At 39.9% G+C, this 20490-nt stretch overlaps 1 protein-coding gene across 3 annotated transcripts in view; it reads right to left on the minus strand.

Moving 5' to 3' along the window:
• Positions 1–19788, minus strand: part of CEP78 (centrosomal protein 78) — a 37104-nt gene extending 17316 nt beyond the window's left edge. For 2 of the 3 annotated variants that reach the window (XM_069574085.1, XM_069574087.1), the window contains exons 1-10: positions 19231–19788; positions 12900–13072; positions 12736–12808; positions 11580–11683; positions 9688–9862; positions 7145–7258; positions 4531–4595; positions 4131–4254; positions 1612–1747; positions 151–196 (exon numbers count right to left, since the gene is read on the minus strand). In XM_069574085.1, coding sequence (XP_069430186.1) covers positions 151–196; positions 1612–1747; positions 4131–4254; positions 4531–4595; positions 7145–7258; positions 9688–9862; positions 11580–11683; positions 12736–12808; positions 12900–13072; positions 19231–19483 — 1263 coding nt within the window. In that variant the 5' untranslated portion in view covers positions 19484–19788. The remainder of the gene's footprint in view (positions 1–150; positions 197–1611; positions 1748–4130; positions 4255–4530; positions 4596–7144; positions 7259–9687; positions 9863–11579; positions 11684–12735; positions 12809–12899; positions 13073–19230) is intronic. The other variant, XM_069574086.1, reaches the window with a different exon arrangement.
• Between the last annotated feature and the right edge of the window lie 702 nt (positions 19789–20490).

Below are 20490 nucleotides of genomic sequence, written 5' to 3' on the forward strand. Positions count from 1 at the left end.
GGGAGAATGACAAGACAGGTTTTAAATGGGTTTATTTCAGAGAAGGAACTGTTTTTTGTAAGGCTCTGTTCAGTTTAAAAAGCAAAGAGTATGATCTCCCACCCTTTCCAATTCAACCCCCTGTATACAATAAATATAATAACCACATACCTGCAACTGATTACACACATCACGAGCTTTGATTAATGGAAAACCCCTAAAAAGATATTAACAAAACGAAGTTATATCTTGATGTACACATATCACCAGTTAATTGCATTTAATGTAAGTTTTTAGTATCATGAACAATATCCACATAGAACTGCATATAAAAATAAGTCAGCTCAAAACAAGGACCTGGAAGGCCTCTGCTATGAAAAAAAGTGAACACAATTTAGCAGACCCACTTTGTGACAACTCTCTGAACTGCCGAGAGGCACCTTTGGTTCCTATGTTCAGGGTGGTTGAGATTTCAGTCTACCTTCTTAACTGGTGGTATGAATCATTCTCTGATTTACAACTCCTTGTGATGAGGATGGGCCTGAGATTAATAAGTGTCTTAAGAAGAAGATATGAAAACACAAAGCTCTTAAACTAGAGTGCAAAGACTGGGAATTCAATACTATAGTTTATGCTTTAAGAATCTATATTACCATTTGCAAAAGTAGTCAGTTGTCCAATGGGGATTATAAATACCAACTAAATGTTAGCAACTGAACAGGTATTTTACACAGTAAATAATTACTTCAAGTACTATTTAAAATCAATTCTCTATGTTTTCTTAAGCAATTGTTAACACCGAATTTCATCAATGTGCTCAGATGCTCAGTTCTGTCTGACTCACTGTAATCCTATGGCCTCTAGCCCACCAAGCTCCTCTGTCCATGGGATTTTCCAGGCATGAATACTGGAATGGGTTGCCATTTCCTCCTCCAGGGGATCTACCCAACTCAGGGACCAAACCCACGTTTCCTGCATCTCCTGTGTTGCCAGGTGGATTCTTTACCACTAGCATCATTCTAATTTCATGAATATTACCAAATAAGTCACTTGAAAATAACCTAGAGCAATTTATTTCATCTAGCAAGCCTAGAGCTATAGTTGAAAAATTTTACTCACAGCTCTATGACAAAATTACTATGAACTTATCCCCTGGATAAGTAATCAGCTAAAGCTAGTTAAGTCTAGTTTGACAAACTAAATCTGATTTACTGAATTAAGCTCGTTGATTTAGGTTAGTTTTAATCCATATTTCTCATCCATTCTGCATTAAACTATTCCCATGCCTAAAATGTCTTTTTTCCCATTCCTACAGATCCAAATGTCTACTTCTATACTGTGGGGCTTGACTCAACTACATTTGCCTTTACTGAAACTTTTCTCATCCGCACAACTGGAGAGAATTTTAGTCTCCTCAGGACTCCCATGGGGTTACCTCTGTTGTGACACTTGAGAAAAACTTCAAACTCCCAATTATTTTTTGTTTTTCTTTCTTAGAGGACTCATTAGGCAGAATCCATGTGCGAGTTATCTTTCTTTCTCTATTGAAACCACCAGAGACCTCCCACATAATAGAAGCTCCAAAATAAAGAATTCTAAATGACTAAAAGACAGGGAATGAAAATGCTCTACCTGTTCCTTTTTGCACGTTCTGCAGTACGCCATGGCAGGAAACCAGACACACCAGGCGGCAGAGGTTCAGGAGCATAAGAATCTTTACCAGTGGAGTGTTTGTTTCCATTACTCACAGGTTTCTTTGTGGCCAATCCTATGTTTGAGAAATCATGAAAAGAAGGAATCAAATGCACTAAAAGCCTACAGAGCAACTATCACATGCGTACACACTGAAAGGAATAAACCAGGCACTTTACAATGATGTCAAGGCCATTAAAAACAGGAAAGTTTTGTAAAAATGTTTTACATAGGCCAGCACTTTTTAAAAATGTAAGTCCACTACAGTAACAAGTTATTTTAACCAAAACAAAAGTACTGAGGTATGCAAAACATGCAAAAATAAATTTTTAAAAAATCGCAAAGAATGATACATTTTATGTATTATGCAGAGACACTCAATCTGAATCTTAGAACACCTTTGGCATTTCTGAATCCCAAGAATAGAGAAACATAAATATACCCATGACTTCTGCCAAATAGAATCTTTGTGATTAGACCAAAATTTCATTTTATGATTAACTTTTCTATGTAAAAACAAATAAAAGTTATCACTGTATACAAGTTGCCAGGTGGTAGATGAGTCAATGTTACCCTCCTATAAGTCTGTTGACCTTCACTGTTCATTTGATTTCATATAGAAAACACAAAAAAAAAACACACAAAAAAAGTGAAACCCACTGGATGAAAGAGTGAAATGCAGAGACTTACCCTACACTTTAGTACTAAAGAGTCAAGTATTTTTATAAGAAATATTTAGAAGCAAAAAAGAGACTTACAAGCTAATATTTTCTTTAGAACAAAAAAATTCACATTTAAATGTTTAATTTGAACATTACTGAAAACAAACATCATAGTTAAAATGACTGTATTTATTCTTCAAACCTACTGTACTTTAGCAGCATTAGGATGGCATGTAAAATAGAATGTATGTGGTGATACAGGACAAATGTTTCATATAGTGTAGCTTACTGATAACCACCACATGACTGTGTGATTTCTTTGGATAAATTTACATGCCTCAAAATACAGAGGTGCTCAGTTCATTTTGTGCTATTTTGTTTTTTAACTTAATTATTCAAGGAAAAAAGTCTATATGCATGTGGTTTGTATGTGTACACCTTTACTTGCAAAAAGTAATGCAAATATATTTGTAATTAAAATTTTAAAAATCACATTTGTCTCGTTAGGAGATACAAACATTTCCGATAAAAGTTCCCATCTTCTTAAGGCACACGTAATTACATTGTAGATGTGACACACTTCACACAGCTATTTAACTCCTATACTCACCTGGATCTACCTAGATAGCCAGACATTGATTTGGCTTACCTCTATGTCTCCAAATAACTGAAGCAAATACAAAAGAAAAAAAAAGCCCAAGAAACAAAATAAAATTACTCTTAAAATAGCTCAGTGAGCTTGCAAGCATCAGTTACATTTCCACTTTGTTTAATCATGCTAAATTTAAAAAAATTTGTTTTATTCTCATTCCATGATGCCCTATTCTATACCACCACATACTAATATTACAGAATTTCTAACATGTTTTATATATACATGTTTTATTTACCTATATTTCTATTTCTAATATTATAGCAAGTCAAATTAGCTATTTTAAGAATGCTTTATATATGATATAAACTTTTAATAATAGTATATGATTAGTGTGATATAAAAATCTTAATTTCTTTTTATAGACCATTTGATTGATTACTAAACTATCACTGTCTTAAAGTAACAATTGGCAGACAAATCATAAGCTATTTTTAATAAACACTGGATAACTTCTATTTAATACATTATTCTCTAAGCAAGCTGATTAATGGGAAATCAAAATCATACATCTTTTAGTAGGAAAAAAAAGAAGTTATATTTCTGAAGATGCTTATAATAGCTTATTTCAGGTTATTTCCAATTTTTCATAAATTTCAATGAAAATATTAGAAGTAATCATCAACCAGGAAATATTTTGTCAAAATAACAAACCTTTTATGAAATATAAACACAGAAGTTGGTTAATATTAACATCTCTTTAAATTCTTTTATAATTTCTGTATTCTATAAATTCTCATAATATGTATCAAGGCAATTATAGTCTATTGATAATATCTGTGTGGTTAATACTGGCTGTTTAAATTTCAGCACATTGGAAAACATAAGGGCTATAATTTCTAGTAGCATTAAAAACGGAGAAGGCACTGGCACCCCGCTCCAGTACTCTTGCCTGGAAAATCCCATGGATGGAGGAGCCTCGTGGGCTACAGTCCATGGAGTCGCTAAGAGTCGGGCACGACCGAGTGACTTCACTTTCACTTTTCACTTTCATGCATTGGAGAAGGAAATGGCAACCCACTCCAGTGTTCCTGCCTGGAGAATCCCAGGGACCAGGGAGCCTGGTGGGCTGCCGTCTGTGGGGTCGCACAGAGTTGGACACGACTGAAGTGACTTAGCAGCAGTAGCATTAAAAAAAAAGTTACCAATTCTAATAGTAGCTTTTCCTTTGCGACTGCTTCCCAAAATTATGGTTCTCTTTTTCTGTCTAGCAGCTTTGGATGGTTCCTTCACTGGTTCCTTCACCGATGGAGAAGTTATCCATTGGTACTGAGAAAGAAATAAAAAATATGCCATTTAAGTTATGGTAATTTATGAAGGTTTGATCTTAATTGGAAATTAAAATATTTTAAGTTAATAAAAGGTTTCTGACAGCATTTCTGGGAACCTGAATTAAAGAATTACACAATATTTTCAAAAACAGAAAAGCCATTTGACTAAAAACTTTAGTTTAAGATGGCCAAAAGTATCCTTATAATTTTTTTTTTTTTAAGAAAGACAGACATTAAAGTGAAATTCTTTCTAGAAGACTAAAACATGTTATACCTCTGACTTGGCACTTCTTCCATTCTGGAGAACTTTTTTGATAATGGCTTTCATCACAGAATGATCTAAAGTAAAATAAATTGAAATGAGAGTATTTATTTCCCAATGAGTGGCTATTTCCATTTAAAAACAAAAGCCAATTACTGCTTTTCCCATAAAATTAAATATGAAGTCTACATTATATAATATATACCTATTTCTCCCTTTGTATATTCTAATTTCTTCCTCAAAAACCTAAGATGCCATCTTGCAGACTGACCCCAGTGGCTACTATTTGGGTAGCAGCAAAGGTCAAATTTAAACACTTCACATCTAAAGTGGCACTGGGTACCTTTGGATAGAAAGCAGAGTCTGAGAACTGTCCAAACACTCAGATACCTCAAAGGTATCTAAAATATCAAACCAAAGTCTCGACATTCCCTCAAAAGCTGCTCCTCCCATCAGCCCCCTTCTAAGTGGTACCACTCAGTTGCACACATAATCATCAAGGACTTGACTCTCTGTTAATACTTCCTTCAACCCCACATCTAATCCATCTGCAAGTCTTGTTAGCTACACCCTCAAAATACAATCTGAATGCAATCTCTTTTCACTTGCTCCAAACTTCCAAGCTAAGCTAAGCCATAAACATCTTTCATTTGGATCACTGAGACAGTCTCCTAACTGGTCTCCCTGTTTCTCTTCTTTGCCCCAGCCCCCCATGTCTATTCGCTATGCCAGGGTCATCTTATTGAGACATTATTTAGATCATGACTTTCTCCAATTCAAAACCCTCTACTCTTTTAGAATAATCCATCTGGTCCCATCACTTCATGGGAAATAGATGGGGAAACAGTGGAAACAGTGTCAGACTTTATCTTTGGGGGCTCCAAAATCACTGCAGATGGTGACTGCAGCCATGAAATTAAAAGACGCTTACTCCTTGGAAGATAAGTCTTGACCAACCTAGATGGCATATTCAAAAGCAGAGACATTACTTTGCCAACAAAGGTCCTTCTAGTCAAGGCTATGGTTTTTGCAGTAGTCATGTATGGATGTGCGAGTTGGACTGTGAAAAAGGCTGAGCGCCGAAGAATTGATGCTTTTGAACTGTGGTGTTGGAGAAGACTCTTCAGAGTCCCTTGGACTGCAAGGAGATCCAACCAGTCCATTCTAAAGGAGATCAGGCCTGGGTGTTCTTTGGAAGGAATGATGCTGAAGCTGAAACTCCAGTACTTTGGCCACCTCATGTGAAGAGTTGACTGACTGGAAAAGACTCTGATGCTGGGAGGGATTGGGGGCAGGAGGAGAAGGGGATGACAGAGGATGAGATGGCTAGATGGCATCATTGACTCAATGGACGTGAGTCTGAGTGAACTCCAGGAGATAGTGATAGACAGGGAGGCCTGGCATGCTGCGATTCATGGGGTCACAAAGAGTCAGACACGACTGAGCGACTGAACTGAACTGAACTGATGTCTTTACTCTGGCCTTCATGACTTTACAAGATCAGGCCCCGGCTAGCTCCTTGACCTCACGGCATACCACGCTCTTCCTCACTCAGTGCTCTGGCTATGTTGGCCTCCTTGCTTTTCCTTAAATATTCCACCCACCTACATGCTTGCATCCTCATTGCCCCCTTGTCCTGGAATGTGCTTCCCCCAGATCTTCCACGGCTTGCTCCTCTCTTCATTCAGGTCTCCACTCAAACATTACTTCTCTGGTAAAGTTGTCCCCTAGAAAGCATATTCAATGTAGGCCTACCTGCCCTCCTCACTCCCTTTACATTAAGATATTTTTTTACTTCTGGGAGGGATCTGGGGCAGGAGGAGAAGGGGACGACCGAGGATGAGATGGCTGGATGGCACCACTGACACGAGTCTGAGTGAGCTCTGGGGGTTGGTGATGGACGGGGAGGCCTGGCGTGCTGCGATTCATGGGGTTGCAAAGAGTCGGACACGACTGAGTGACTGAACTGAACTGAACTAAAACTATACTCCTCATCTGTTTACTCATTTCTACCTGAACTCCTTCAGTAGAATGTAAGCTCCAGGAGGGCAAGACTTTGTCTGTCTGGTTCAGTGCTTTATCTCTGGTTTAGTGCCGAAACCCATATCTGGTACACAAAAGGTATTAAAAAATTCTACTTGTTAAACTGACAAAGGAATAAAGCACTCATTCCAAGAATTGCACAAGAAGAAAATAAGGCGCTTGGCAGAAGCAAGATTATCTAGGTTCATCTTCAGAGTAGAGGCAAGAATGATTTACAAGTATAATTCACTTTAATTAGTAAATTATCTGCTAAAAACATAAGTGAAATGCAACATTAGGAAAGTGAGCTGACCTTGAACAACACAGGTCTGAACTTTGTGGGTCCAGTTACACAGATTTTTTTCAATAAATATATACTACTGTTCTATTCGATCCAAGGTTGGTTGAATCCACAGAGGCAGAACCACTGACTGTAAAGTTATACCCAGATTTGCAACTGTGTGGGGGTCAGCACCAGTAACCCCAAGTTGTCCAAGGGTCAACTGTGTAGTTAAATACATTAGGTTTTTCAAATTGTCAATACATTAAAAAGTGCTTTTGTTTTGCTATTTTTTTAATCAATTAAAAAAAAGTGACCACATACCAACAAGTGGATTTTTTCTTATATCCAGAACGACCAGAGTTCTATTGGTTTCAAGGGCTTTTAGTAAAGCATTTGCTCCTTCATTGGTGAGGCCACACTGCTGCAGGTCAAGTGCTTTTGGTGAAAGACAAAAAGGTCACTTGCTAACTCTATACAGATTAACATGTAGACAATTCTCATTTTCCCACATGTGGAAAAGTCCTGCATAAAAGTAGTCATAGCAAGTTTGTAATTTTGGGTACTGAAAAAAACATAAAAATATATGCACACATACATAATGCAAAATCCAATTTAAAAACCTCTTCTTGGATGTACAATGACTACCCTGCATTTAGTTACCAATAAATCATCCAGCATATTTTATAATTACAGAACTGAAGAATAAATTGCATATAACCTATGAGCACAAAACAAAATGAATCTCAGCTCATAATGAACAAGTGTAGTGGAAGTGAAAGTCGCTCAGTCATGTCCGACTCTTTGTGACCCTACGGACTATAAGTCCAAGGAATTCTCCAGGCCAGCATCCTGGAGTGGGTAGCCTTTCCCTTCTCCAGGAGATCTTCCCAACCCAGGGATTGAACCCAGGTCTCCTGCAGTGCAGGTGGATTCTTTACCAGCTGAGCCACAAGAGAAGCCCAAGAATACTTGAGTGGGTAGCCTATCCCTTCTCCAGCGGATCTTCCTGACCCAGGAATTGAACCAGGGTCTCCTGCATTGCAGGTGAATTCTTTACCAAATGAGCTATCAGGGAAGCCCAGCAAGGGCAGTAGTGGCACTGTAAATCTCACAAGCAAAAACTGGTGAAGCTCAGAAACTGCACTGCATTCTATTGATCATGATCTTGAGTTCCAAATCAGTCTTGAAACTGGTTAAAAGGGGAGAACAAAGTAGAAAAAGTATAATAAGTGCTTTAGAATAAAAAAGACAAAGAAGTCTAAGAGGACACAAATAATAACAAATTCAAAGAATGTGTGAATAGAAAATACACGCTAAATACCTATCATGAAAGAATGTTGGTCAACAACACTTTCTGTAAAAGGTCAGACAAAATCTAGGACAAATGATCATGAATTCTAATAGTTCTGGGGCTGAACAACCTATTTATCTAAACCAAAGGTTATCATCAGTACAACAGCATAGGTATTAAAAAATAGTAAATGAAAGGAAACTATCATCAGTCTTTTTCTAAAGTGCTGTATGTCCCTGGGTTGGGAAGATCCCCTAGAGGAGGAAATTCAACCCACTTCAGTATTCTTATCAGGAAAATCCCACGGACAGAGGAGCTTGAGGGACTATAGTCCGTGGGGTCACAAAGAGTCAGACATGACTGAGCAACTGACCATGGCATATATACTATTACATTAAGATAACTGGAGTCTTTCAAAACCCCGTGACACACAGAAATAGCAAGGTCAGACATGTGGATCTGACAGGATATGATGCAATCCTCACAAACTCTTAAAACAGACAAATGGACACAGGGTATAATTAACCAACTAGCCAAATTAATACAAACAGTCCCTAAATCTCACTAGTAAAACAAATGAATACAAACTAAAATAAAATGTGATTATTTGCCTATCCGATTAAGTCATCATGTAATAAAAGCTTTCAAAATCAGTATGCCCTTTTGATTCATCAACTCTCTAAGAATTTAACCAAAAGAAATAATCAGAGACATAAGCCAGGATGTGTATGAAAACTGTAACTGAAAAACAGGACACAGCTTATATACAACAGTGAATAAGCAAAGTGTACTGTGGCATATTTATATAAGCGAACACTGAACAGTCACTAAAACTGATGCTATAGATGTAAATTATTGACTTGTTAGGATGCTCATACTTTATTAACTGAAAAAAGTCGCATAAAAAAGGGAGAGGTCTTCATTTTTGTAGTTTTACAGTTTTTAAAAGTGCTGTAAGCCAGTGTTTGTAAGGGTTAGGCTACAAATTGGCACCACATTTCTGAATGGCAGTTTGGCAATGTGTACCCAAAGTTTTAAAAATATCTCACACTTAAGTCATTCCACTTCTAGTAACTTATTCTACAGAAGTAATCCTGATGGACACAGAGATGTATATACAACGTGTTCACATTGTTTCTGATAGGGAAAGGCAAACTGTCTAAATCTAATTGCAAAGAATTGATTAAACTACAGGACATCAATATGATGGAATACTACATGGTACATCATTAAGTGAAAAAAGTAGGAATATGAAATAGCAAGTATACTGCATTCTATTTTTGTAATACCTAAGTGTACAAATACATTTATAGAAAGAAAAAAAAAGACTGAACATATATACACCAAAATGAATGGTGATTATGTCTGGGCATTAAGATTACAGGTAACTGCTCTCCTGTTACTCTCTATTTTCCATAAAGAATATGTGCAACTCAGAGAAAGTTTAAAAGTAAAATAAAAGCTATTGAAAAAAATGAAATTAAAAAAATAAAAATCCTATGGCAACAGTATCATGCCAAAAGCTAAGCACATCTAGTATGAAAAATTCAATATATTCAATTTTAGAATTTACCTCTAAGCCATAAATCCTCACTAAGAGATTCTGCAAAACCACTTGCACCAAGGTCACCAATGAGCGTGTTGCAGTTCAGAGTGATGCGCCTCAAACCAGCCATGCAGTCAAGATCAGGTCTCCTGTAACGAAGACTCTCAGCCCAGGTTTCTTCATGCCTTCTGATGGTCTGATACTTCACAGATTGAATGGGATGAAAGTAAGTCACTTGAATGAAGAAACAGCGTATGCCTACTGAGTATAGCTTATTATGTCAGAGATTTATACCCATGCACGTGCCAAGCACATATGACAGGAGAAATTAAACAGTCAATTCTGCTTTAGGGATCCAGTGACCCAGACTCAAGTCTGTCAGTGATCAGACTCTAGCCACTGGATGACTGTTTTTCATTAGCTATATAAAGTTTGACAATTCATTTACAGTCTATGAATTTTATTTCCCTTATCTGCCAACCCAGGGAATTAGTTCTAAATTGTGTCATTGCTGAGGCTCTAAATTATATCATTCTGTCCTCCAGTAGTCTCCAAACACTTGACTGGGCACCCTCTAAGAAAAAATTTTAACATGCATCTTATTTATTAACAAGTTACATACATGAAGTTCTATACATATAGTTTGTATACACTGTAAACGACACAGATATTTTTTAAATGATACAAAAGTAAACGGGGTCTAATATTTTCTTCTAACTTCTAAGGTATTACTTTAAAAACTATATTTACAAAATGGATCTTACATACTGCTTTAGGTATACACACCAACTTTAAAGGCCTGGACTATGCAAAGTCAGTTTGATGTGCCTTGATGGGCCGAGAATTTGACATTTAACCACTAGCATTATCTTAAAGACATTCAGTTCTTTATATTCATAAAATACATTTTGTTAACAAGGAACATTGACTTTAAAGGAAAAAATCTTATTACATTCTTGAACAAGACTCAAAGTTCCTCTGATACTCTAAAAGAAAAATCATTAGTGTCATTTTTCTATTAACAATAACTACACAGTACTTATTATGTGCCAGGCACTATTTATCCAAATGAGTTCATTTAAACTTCATAACAAAGCACAGAGGTTAAGCAATTTGCCCATGGTCATCAGCTATGAAACTGGGAGAGATGAAATCTGAACCTAGGACATTTGGCTTCAGCACACAAGCTTTTCTATCCCCGGGATCAATGGATTTGCCCTGTATAGGTGCAAAGCATTTTTTAATTTTTATAATTTAAATTAAAAAACTTTCAGCTTTGTGGGCCATACAGTTTCTGTGGCAACTACTTATCACCATGGGTGTAAGGTGAAAGCAGCCTTAGTTACCATGCAAGCAATGGGTGTGGCTATGTTCCAAAAAGCTTTCTTTACAAAATCAGGGGATGGGCTGGATTTGGCCCCCCAGCCATAGTTTACCTATCCTTGATCTGTACCATCAAAGTATTAAAAAGGCTTCATGTCAAATTATTCAAAAATTTTAGGCCTAACCATTATAAAGTTGTTAAGGCAGTATTTTTAAAACTACATTTAGAGAGCTCTGAAGTAGTAATTTTAATTAGTTTATAGACTATAGCAGCTAATAAGTACTTCATTTATTTAAGTCTTGAAGACTATAATGACAGTTTCTTCACAGTATTACAGTAAATGTTTTCAAAAACTAAAAAGACATAAAAGTATTTAAATATTATTATGTAGTATATATTAAATATCTTATTTCTAAGATTAAGTGGACTATCTTTACTAAATGAAGAATCTCAAACTGAAAACTGGTCATATTCTTTCAACAAAACTAAAGCTGCACTCACATGTATCAAAAGACAAAAATCACTGCCATTTGTACCAAGAAATTAATGTGCTGCAATCACATATGTTTTCATGAAAGTTTAAACATAAAATCACCTTTAAGATCTTGGCCATGTGATCTGCTCCCTGCCATGTCAGATTACACCCCGTGAAGTTTATTGTCTTAAGAGTGACAGAGTTCTTTATACCTTGACAAACAACTAAAAGAAAAAAAAACAAAAACAAAAGAAAACCACACACACAATAAGATGAAGAGCCTATATATTGGTCAAACTTGACTTATTTGCTTTTCTTGAGTCAACTGGAGGTTTATAGCGAGATTCTTAAAATCACTGTCGCCAATCTTCCCCAACAGGTGTATTCTACAATAAGTCAGCAATGAAGTGCTACAGTGTTCCAGTTTACAGCAATAGTTTAATTCTACTTAAATACTAAAACTGAATACACTGAATACTGCAAACTTTATTCCTAACCACTCAGTTAAGTATTATATGCCTTTTAACACACATGAGAAAAAGAGAAAAACCTAAAAAGCATAAGCCTCTTACTTCTATTTCCAATGATATATCCCAATTTTCAATCAACAATTTAAATGTCAGCTATGAACTCAGAATCTTATTAGATACTATGCAATATAATACCGTAATATAAGACAGACAATCTCAAACTCTGTTCCCTGAAATTGAAATGCAGCCCACCTTAGCCCTCCAGGCCAGTACTGGGCACAGTGAACACCCACGAATGCTTCAGGACCCCAACAGTCACCTTCTTTGTGATTACCTCCATGATACACCCCTGCCAACACTACTGAGCTTGCTCACCTTTTAAATGCTCTTACAGTACTTTGAATATATCTCCTACTTTAACACATTCCTCAGTGCATTATAATTATTACTGAAGATAGATGTCCTAACAATTTAAAGGTACAGATATTTTGTTGCTCTTGACATCTTGCTATTTCCCTTCCCACAATATTTCTTAAAAAGAAACCACAAAAATATAAACACACACAAAAAACAGAAAATACAAAATGTGTGGTTTGGGGCTTAACGCAAACTGAAGTAAAATCAGTGCTCAGGGTATCCAGCATGACAGACTTCCATGATACAAATGAGAACGGACCACGGTATGAGCAGGTACGGGAAACAATCCAGGCGGGGACAGCACCAAGAAAAGGTAGACAGGAATCAACATGGTGTGCAGTGAATCACAAGACCAGTCTGATGGGAAGAAACTCAAGACTGACACTCACTTTCTAAACCTCCATCTCCAATCGGACAATTCGCAAGAGACAGGTGCACCAGAGTGGCCGATTTATTCAATCCCTTTAATGAGGAAAAAAAGTTCAAAATTTTATTGGTTTAGTTTTCCCCCAAAGCAACAATCAAATGTCGGCAGGACTCATAGAAGGCTTACCTTTGTCAACATCGTTAAGTCTCTCTCTCTCAGAACTAGCCCATTTAGCTCCAGGTTCCTTAGCGCACCTGATGCACTTAAACAGCATTTAAGAGCTTTACACAACTGGAAGGTCACATCTTTATTTCTTATCGCAGGCACACGACTTCTGTAAACTTTATTTCTGTCAGAAGCTAAAGCAAAATTATTGTAAAATGAGTGACTTCAACCATACATTTTATCATCATTAAAAAGCATCCACTCTGGGCTAAGCATTAGAAAAGACTCCTGCCCTTTAAACCCTCTTTAAGTGTGGACATATGTAAACTCAAAACTTCAATCACATGAGATAAGGAAACATAATCTATGTGTACAGAGGTTCCTAAGGAAGCAAAAACTTATATCTAAGTAATGGCTTCATGATCACCCTGAAGCTGAGTCTACTAAGATGACACTACTTAGAGATGGACAGGGAGGTGGATTAACTGCTGAGGGAGCACCCTTGTGAAGACATTCAAACCTGACACCTGCTGGGCACTGTAAATACTGCAGGTGGGGATGATGAAAGTCCAGGGGTACAAGTGGGAGAAGAAACATTAAAATAGAAATGCTGTCACTCCACTCCAGGCTCAGGCCACCACTGGGCTGCTTTTCTGGAGTTTTAGATGAAACTATACAGTATGTTCTGTGTTTTCTTGCCACCTCTTAACATCTTCTGCTTCTGTTAGGTCCATACCATGTCTGTCCTTTATGGAGCCCATCTTTGCATGAAATGTTCCCTTGGTATCTCTAATTTTCTTGAAGATATCTCTAGTCTTTCCCATTCTGTTGTTTTCCTCTATTTCTTTGCATTGATCACTGAAGAAGGCTTTCTTATCTCCCCTTGCTGTTTTCTGGAACTCTGCATTCACATGCTTGTATCTTTCCTTTTCTCCTTTGCTTTTCGCTTCTCTTTTCACAGCTATTTGTCAGGCCTCCCCAGACAGCCATTTTGCTTTTTTTGCATTTCTTTTCCATGGGGATGGTCTTGATCCCTGTCTCCTGTACAATGTCACCAACCTCCACCCATAGTTCATCAGGCACTCTATCTATCAGATCTAGTCCCTTAAATCTATTTGTTACTTCCACTGTATAATCATAAGGGATTTGATTTAGGTCATACCTGAATGGTCTAGTGCTTTTCCCTACTTTCTTCAATTTAACTCTGAATTTGGCATTAAGGAGTTCATGATCTGAGCCACAGTCAGCTCCCGGCCTTGTTTTTGCTGGCTGTATAGAGCTTCTCCATATTTGGCTACAAAGAATATAATCAATCTGATTTCGGTGTTCTGGTGATGTCCATGTGTAGAGTCTTCTCTTGTGTTGTTGGAAGAGGGTGTGTGCTATGACCAGTGTGTTCTCTTGACAAAACTCTATTAGACTTTGCCCTGCTTCATTCCGTATTCCAAGGCCAAATTTGCCTGTACCCCAGGTGTTTCTTGACTTCCTACTTTTGCATTCCAGTCCCCTATAATGAAAAGGACATGCTTTTTCGGTGTTAGTTCTAAAAGGTCTTGTAGGTCTTCATAGAACCGTTCAACTCCAGCTTCTTCAGCGTTACTGGTTGGGGCATAGACTCAGATTCCTATGATATTGAATATTTGCCTTGGAAATGAACAGAGATCATTCTGTTGTTTTTGATATTGCATCTAAGTACTGCATTTAAACAGTGTCAGACTTTGTTTTTTGGGGGCTCCAAAATCACTGCAGATGGTGACTGCAGCCATGAAATTAAAGACGCTTACTCCTTGGAAGGAAAGTTATGACCAACTTAGATAGCATATTCAAAAGCAGAGACATTACTTTGCCAACAAAGGTCCATCTAGTCAAGGCTATGGTTTTTCCAGTGGTCACATATGGATGTGAAAGTTGGACTGTGAAGAAAGCTGAGTGCCAAAGAACTGATGCTTTTGAACTGTGGTGTTGGAGAAGACTCTTGAGAGTCCCTTGGACTGCAAGGAGATCCAACCAGTCCATTCTGAAGGCGATCAGCCCTGGGATTTCTTTGGAGGGAATGATGCTAAAGCTGAAACTCCAATACTCTGGCCACCTTATGTGAAGAGCTGACTCATTGGAAAAGACTCTGATGCTGGGAGGGATTGAGGGCAGGAGAAGGGGACGACAGAGGATGAGATGGCTGGATGGCATCACCGACTTGATGGACATGAGTTTGGGTGAACTCCGGGAGTTGGTGATGGACAGGGAGGCCTGGCGTGCTGCAATTCATGGGGTCACAAAGAGCCGGACACAACTGAGCAACTGAACTGAACTGATACAGTATGTAGTCTTTTTTTTTTTTTCTGGTCTGTCTTGTTTCACTCAGAAAACCTGTATGCAGGTCAAGAAGCAACAGTTAGACATGGAACAATAAACTGGTTTAAAATTGGGAAAGGCATACATCAAGGTTGTATGTTGTCACCATGCTTATTTAAGTTATACACAGACTACATCATCCTAAATGCTGGGATGGATGAAGCTCAAGCTGGAATCAAGACTGCCAGGATAAATATCAATAACCTCAGATATGCAGATGATACCACTCTATGGCAGAAAGCAAGGAGGAACTAAAGAGTCTCTTGATGAAGGTGAAAGAGGAGAGGGACAATTCTGGCTTAAAACTCAGTGGCATCAGGTCCCATCACTTCATGGCAAATAAATAGGGAAACAATGGAAACAGTGACAGACTTTATTTCTTGGGCTCCAAAATCACTTAGGATGATGACAACAGCCATGAAATTAAAAGATACTTGCTCCTTGGAAGAAAAACTATGACAAACCTAGATAGTGTATTAAAAAGAAGAGACATTATTACCCTGCTGACAAAGGTCTGTCTAGTCAAAGCCATGGTTTTTCCAGTATTCATGTATGGATGTGAGAGTTGGACCATAAAGAAGGCTGAATACCAAAGAATTAATGCTTTTGAACTGGGGTCTTGGAGAAGACTCTTGAGAGTCCCTTGAACTGCAAGGAGGTCAAATCAGTGAATCCTAAAGGAAATCAGTCCTGAATATTCATTGGAAGGACTGATGCTGAAGCTGAAACTCCAATACTTTGGCCATCTGATGTGAAGAGCCAACTCATGGAAAAGACCCTGATGCTGGGAAAGACTGAAGGCAGGAGGAGAAGGGGACGACAGAGGATGAGACGGTTGGATGGCATCACTGACTCAATGGACAGGAGTTTGGGCAAACTCCAGGAGATAGCGAGGACAGGGAAGCCAGGCAAGCTGCAGTTCATGGGGTCGTAAAGAGTAGGACATGACTGAGCAAGTGAACAACAACAATTATTCAGGCTGTTGTGCATAGCTCATTCCTTTTAATTGCTGGGTGGTATTTTGTTGTAAGGACATGCTACAATTTATCAATAAACCTACTGATGGACACTTAAGTTGTTTCCACTTTGGGGCTACTGAAAATAAAACTGCTCTGAACATTTGAATATTAAAAAAATTAAAATGATAGAGATGTTAGCTGAAGCAAGTCTGGGAGAGAGTATGGCTTTTATCCCATAGGTCATGAGGGCTGGGACTACCGCTGGCTCAATAAGGGTGCCGCCAGTGATTAGGAAAAGGAGCCCCGCTGCTGAAGGACCAATTAGATAAAGGGAATGATTAGAAAAAGAACCCTTCCTCAGGGCCATAGAGCCCCATGAGGCTTGGCAGAGCACAGTTCAGATTTCATCCTTCTGTGCAAAACACAAGCTGTGCAACTAACATGCAATAATCCTGTGTGGGAAAGTTATTGCAAGCATTGTTTTAAACATATCTTTTTATTTTAGAACATCACTCAAGCTGAGTAGGCAGATGGACTTAGAGGAACTAAGCCCAAGGGTAGCAAAATCACCTTAGAGGAACTAAGCCCAAGGGTAGCAAAACCACCTAAGTGCTTCTGCAATAGTCCAGGCAAAATGTAATAATATGGATGAAGAAGCAAGTTTAGGAAGAGGCCAAAATCTACAAGCTAGACCCACCGGATGCAAGACATAAAGAAAGTTCAGTGAAGGAACCATGAAGAGAATGCTTTCTGCCATATATTTTTCTTATACTCAATGCAAAATATTAGGGAAAATTAAGTACAGTGGCCTTTAAGGTCCCTTTCAGCTGTAAGTAAGTGCCTTCAGAGGTAAGGAACAGTTCCTACACCTGAATGGGATGCAGAGAATAATCTGACTTCCTTTTACCAGGGGATGAGCTGAGCTGTCCTTGGAGAAGGCAATGGCAACCCACTCCAGTACTCTTGTCTGGCAAATCCCATGGACGGAGGAGCCTGGAAGGCTGCAGTCCATGGGGTCACTAGGAGTCAGACAGGACTGAGCGACTTCACTTTCACTTTTCACTTTCATGCACTGGAGAAGGAAATGGCAACCCACTCCAGTGTTCTTGCCTGGAGAATCCCAGGGACGAGGGAGCCTGGTGGGCTGCTATCTCTAGGGTCGCACAGAGTTGGACACGACTGAAGCTACTTAGCAGCTTAGCAGCAGTCCTTAGAGAAGAGTTAACAGATGGTGTGAACCCTAGATCCTAGAAAAGGGCCAGGTACATGACAAGCATTCAGGTTTTTTTTAAAAAATCATTTCCTCTCCTAGATCTACACACATCTCCTCTTCTGGCCACTTTCTCTCATTCATAAACATTCTCAGGTGTGTCCACTTAAAAAACATCTCAGAACTACAACTCACTGGATCTTCTTTGCGCATAACCTCATGCCTTCAAACACCTGTCCTCCACAAAACCCAGATCTATACCTTGGGCCCAGACCTGTTTACCAGTTGGCTCTAAAGCACTGAAGATGAAGTAACATCCTCTCCCCATCCCCACTCCCTTCCTACTGTGCTCTGTATCTCTCAGAAAGATGTGGCTTTTCACCCAAGCTTGCTGCCTTCCTTTTTCTAACTGGTCACTAGGTCCCACCCATTCTGAATCATTGATCTCTAAAATCCAGTCCAACCATTTATAACTTAATTTGGACCCTTAGATTCAATTCATCTGCATCCAATTAACTGTCTTTCACATGGAGGTCAGAGTGAACTTCTAAATCAAAAGTCCATCTCATTGTTCTTAGTGTTCCCCACAGTCTTCAGGATAAACAACCAACCTTCTGACAGGACAAACAAAGCCCCTTTCTGTCTGGCCCCACAGTATTTCCAGTATCAACTCTCATCTCTTTCCCAAACCCTGAGGTCCACTCTGGTACCTTAGTTTTGCCATTTTTTTCTTATATTTCTCAACCTCTAACACACACTGCTCCCTCCTGCCACCCCAGAAGCTTCTACATATCCTTAGAAAGGATGGTACTGCCTCCTGAAGCCTGCTCTGAACCTTTTCTTCCAAGATTCTGTGCTTTGCATAAGGGAAAGGTGGAGGGGAAGGATAAATGAGAAGCCTGAGATTAACCTATACACACTATTATATATAAAATAGATAACCAACAAGAACCCACTGTATAGCACAGAAAACTCTACTTGATAACCAGTATGGGAAAAGAGTCTGAGAAAGAATGGAGACATACATATATGTATGTATAACTGATCATTTTACTGTATACTTGAAACTACAATAACACTGTAAATCAATTATATGCCAATATAAAATAAAAAATTCAATTTAAAAAATCCTATGCTCTGTAACTCAAGAACTCACTCTTTCAGAGTACTGACTACAGTGCCTGAATCTACCTGCTGCCTGGTAGAAGGGGAGATCATCCAGGGCAGGAGGTGACTGAACTCCTTCGTGTGCAAGGGTACTTCACACACATAACCTGCCTAAATCTAAGAACCCATGGAAAAAGTAGTTTTTAATGTCATTTTACAAGTGTGGAGATTGCAGTTGAAAAGTAACCGGCCCAGGTCAAAACAGTATAAGCTCTGGAATTCAAACCCTAAGCTGCCTTCACATTTGTGCTCTTTCCACTATGTGATACAACTTTTTTTTTTTCCCTGAGTCCTGTCTTAATCAAAAGGAAATGAAGCTGGGATATATCAGTTTCCTAATCTCTTTGTTCTGTACAACGCAAAGTTATTCCATAGACCAGGTAACATCTGTCGAACAATTAACAACGCTCCAAACTGTGCATTAACAGAAGTGAATTCTGCAACAACCACAGACACGTGAAGCCCACGTTAACAGATGAACACAGCGATCCTTAAGGCACTCGATCGGGGTCGCAGAGCCAGCAGGAGTCCTAGGCCTCATGCCCCATCTCCTGTACACACAAGGGGCACTGGGCACCCTTCCAGTACCCAGGCTACGCGTTGCACCATCTAAAACTCCGCCTCGCAGCGGGGATGGGGGCCCCTGAAAGCCGGAACTACAAACCTGTTTCGCCAAGCCACGGCTGGAAGAAGCTCTTGATGCAAATCAAGGGCAGATCTTTATCATTCTTGAGGGTGCTCAGAAGCGGCGTCCAGTCGGCCACGCGGAGGCGGTCGGCGTTGAAGTCCAACACGCCCTCCCGCAGACAGGCGCGCACTGCGGGCAGCGGCACGGAGTCCTGCAGCGCGCACAGGTACTCATAGTGCGAGAAGAAGTCGGCCGCGCTATCGCGGCGCAGCTTCACCGAGTCGATCATGGCCCGAGCGCGGCTGCGGGGGACGCAGGCTGCGGACACTATGCCCGCACCCCGCCTCGGGGCCCCGGGTCGCTACCCGGCTCCTGGGCGCCCACCGCCAGGCGGCTGCTGCCGCTCAGCGTGAGCAGGAGCCGGGGAGCCGCCAGAAGACTCAGCGCCCCAGGCCCCGGCTGGGTAGCCCCCTAGATGCTGTGTTTCCGCGCTGCCTCCCGCCCCACGGCACCGGCCGTTGGCGCCCGCCTCATCGCTCTCCGCGGCGCGCGATCGCGATTCAAGCGGGCAGGCGGGTGCACGAATACGTCAGCGCGCTCCCCGTGCGTCAGCACGCAGGCCCCGCCTCCCGTGGGGACAGTGCCGGAGGATGGGGGGGGGGGGCTTCGAGAAGAGGGCGGTGCAAAAGGTAGGTGGTTTAGGGCATTCGGGGATTACAAAAAGCGTTTACTGATCCAAATGAAAGTGAGATATGGTTGTATCAACGCATTTTACAACGGTCTAAACTCCCGGTAAGTGTCTGTGCTTGCACCACCCAAGAGAGGGAGTATACTCCGTAAGGATGCATGTACGGCTGAATGAAAGACACCTGTGGATCATTAAATCGTCACGTGTGTGTTAATTTCTGCAGAGAAGTCTTATTTCTCTAGTTTCTGCCTGCTTGACACAGTTGGTGGCAAATGGCTTCGTGTTCCATGCATTAAGAACATTATCGTAATTACTAGTAATCATTTCGTTTCGGACTGATAATGATGACTGTGTCTGGTAACTAGCACTTTGTGTGTCCTCAGTTCAGTTCAGTTCAGCTGTTCAGTCGCTCAGCCTTGTCCGACTCTTTGCGACCCCATGGACTGCAGCATGCCGGGCTTCCCTGTCCATCATCAACTCCCTGAGCTTGCTCAACTCAAACTCATATCCATCCAGTCGGTGATGCCATCCAGCCATCTCATCCTCTGTCGTCCCCTTCTCCTGCCTTCATTTTTTCCCAGCATCAGGATCTTTTTCAATATGAGTTC

Source organism: Ovis canadensis, chromosome 2, assembly GCF_042477335.2.
Source record: "Ovis canadensis isolate MfBH-ARS-UI-01 breed Bighorn chromosome 2, ARS-UI_OviCan_v2, whole genome shotgun sequence".
Lineage (NCBI taxonomy): Eukaryota > Metazoa > Chordata > Mammalia > Artiodactyla > Bovidae > Ovis > Ovis canadensis.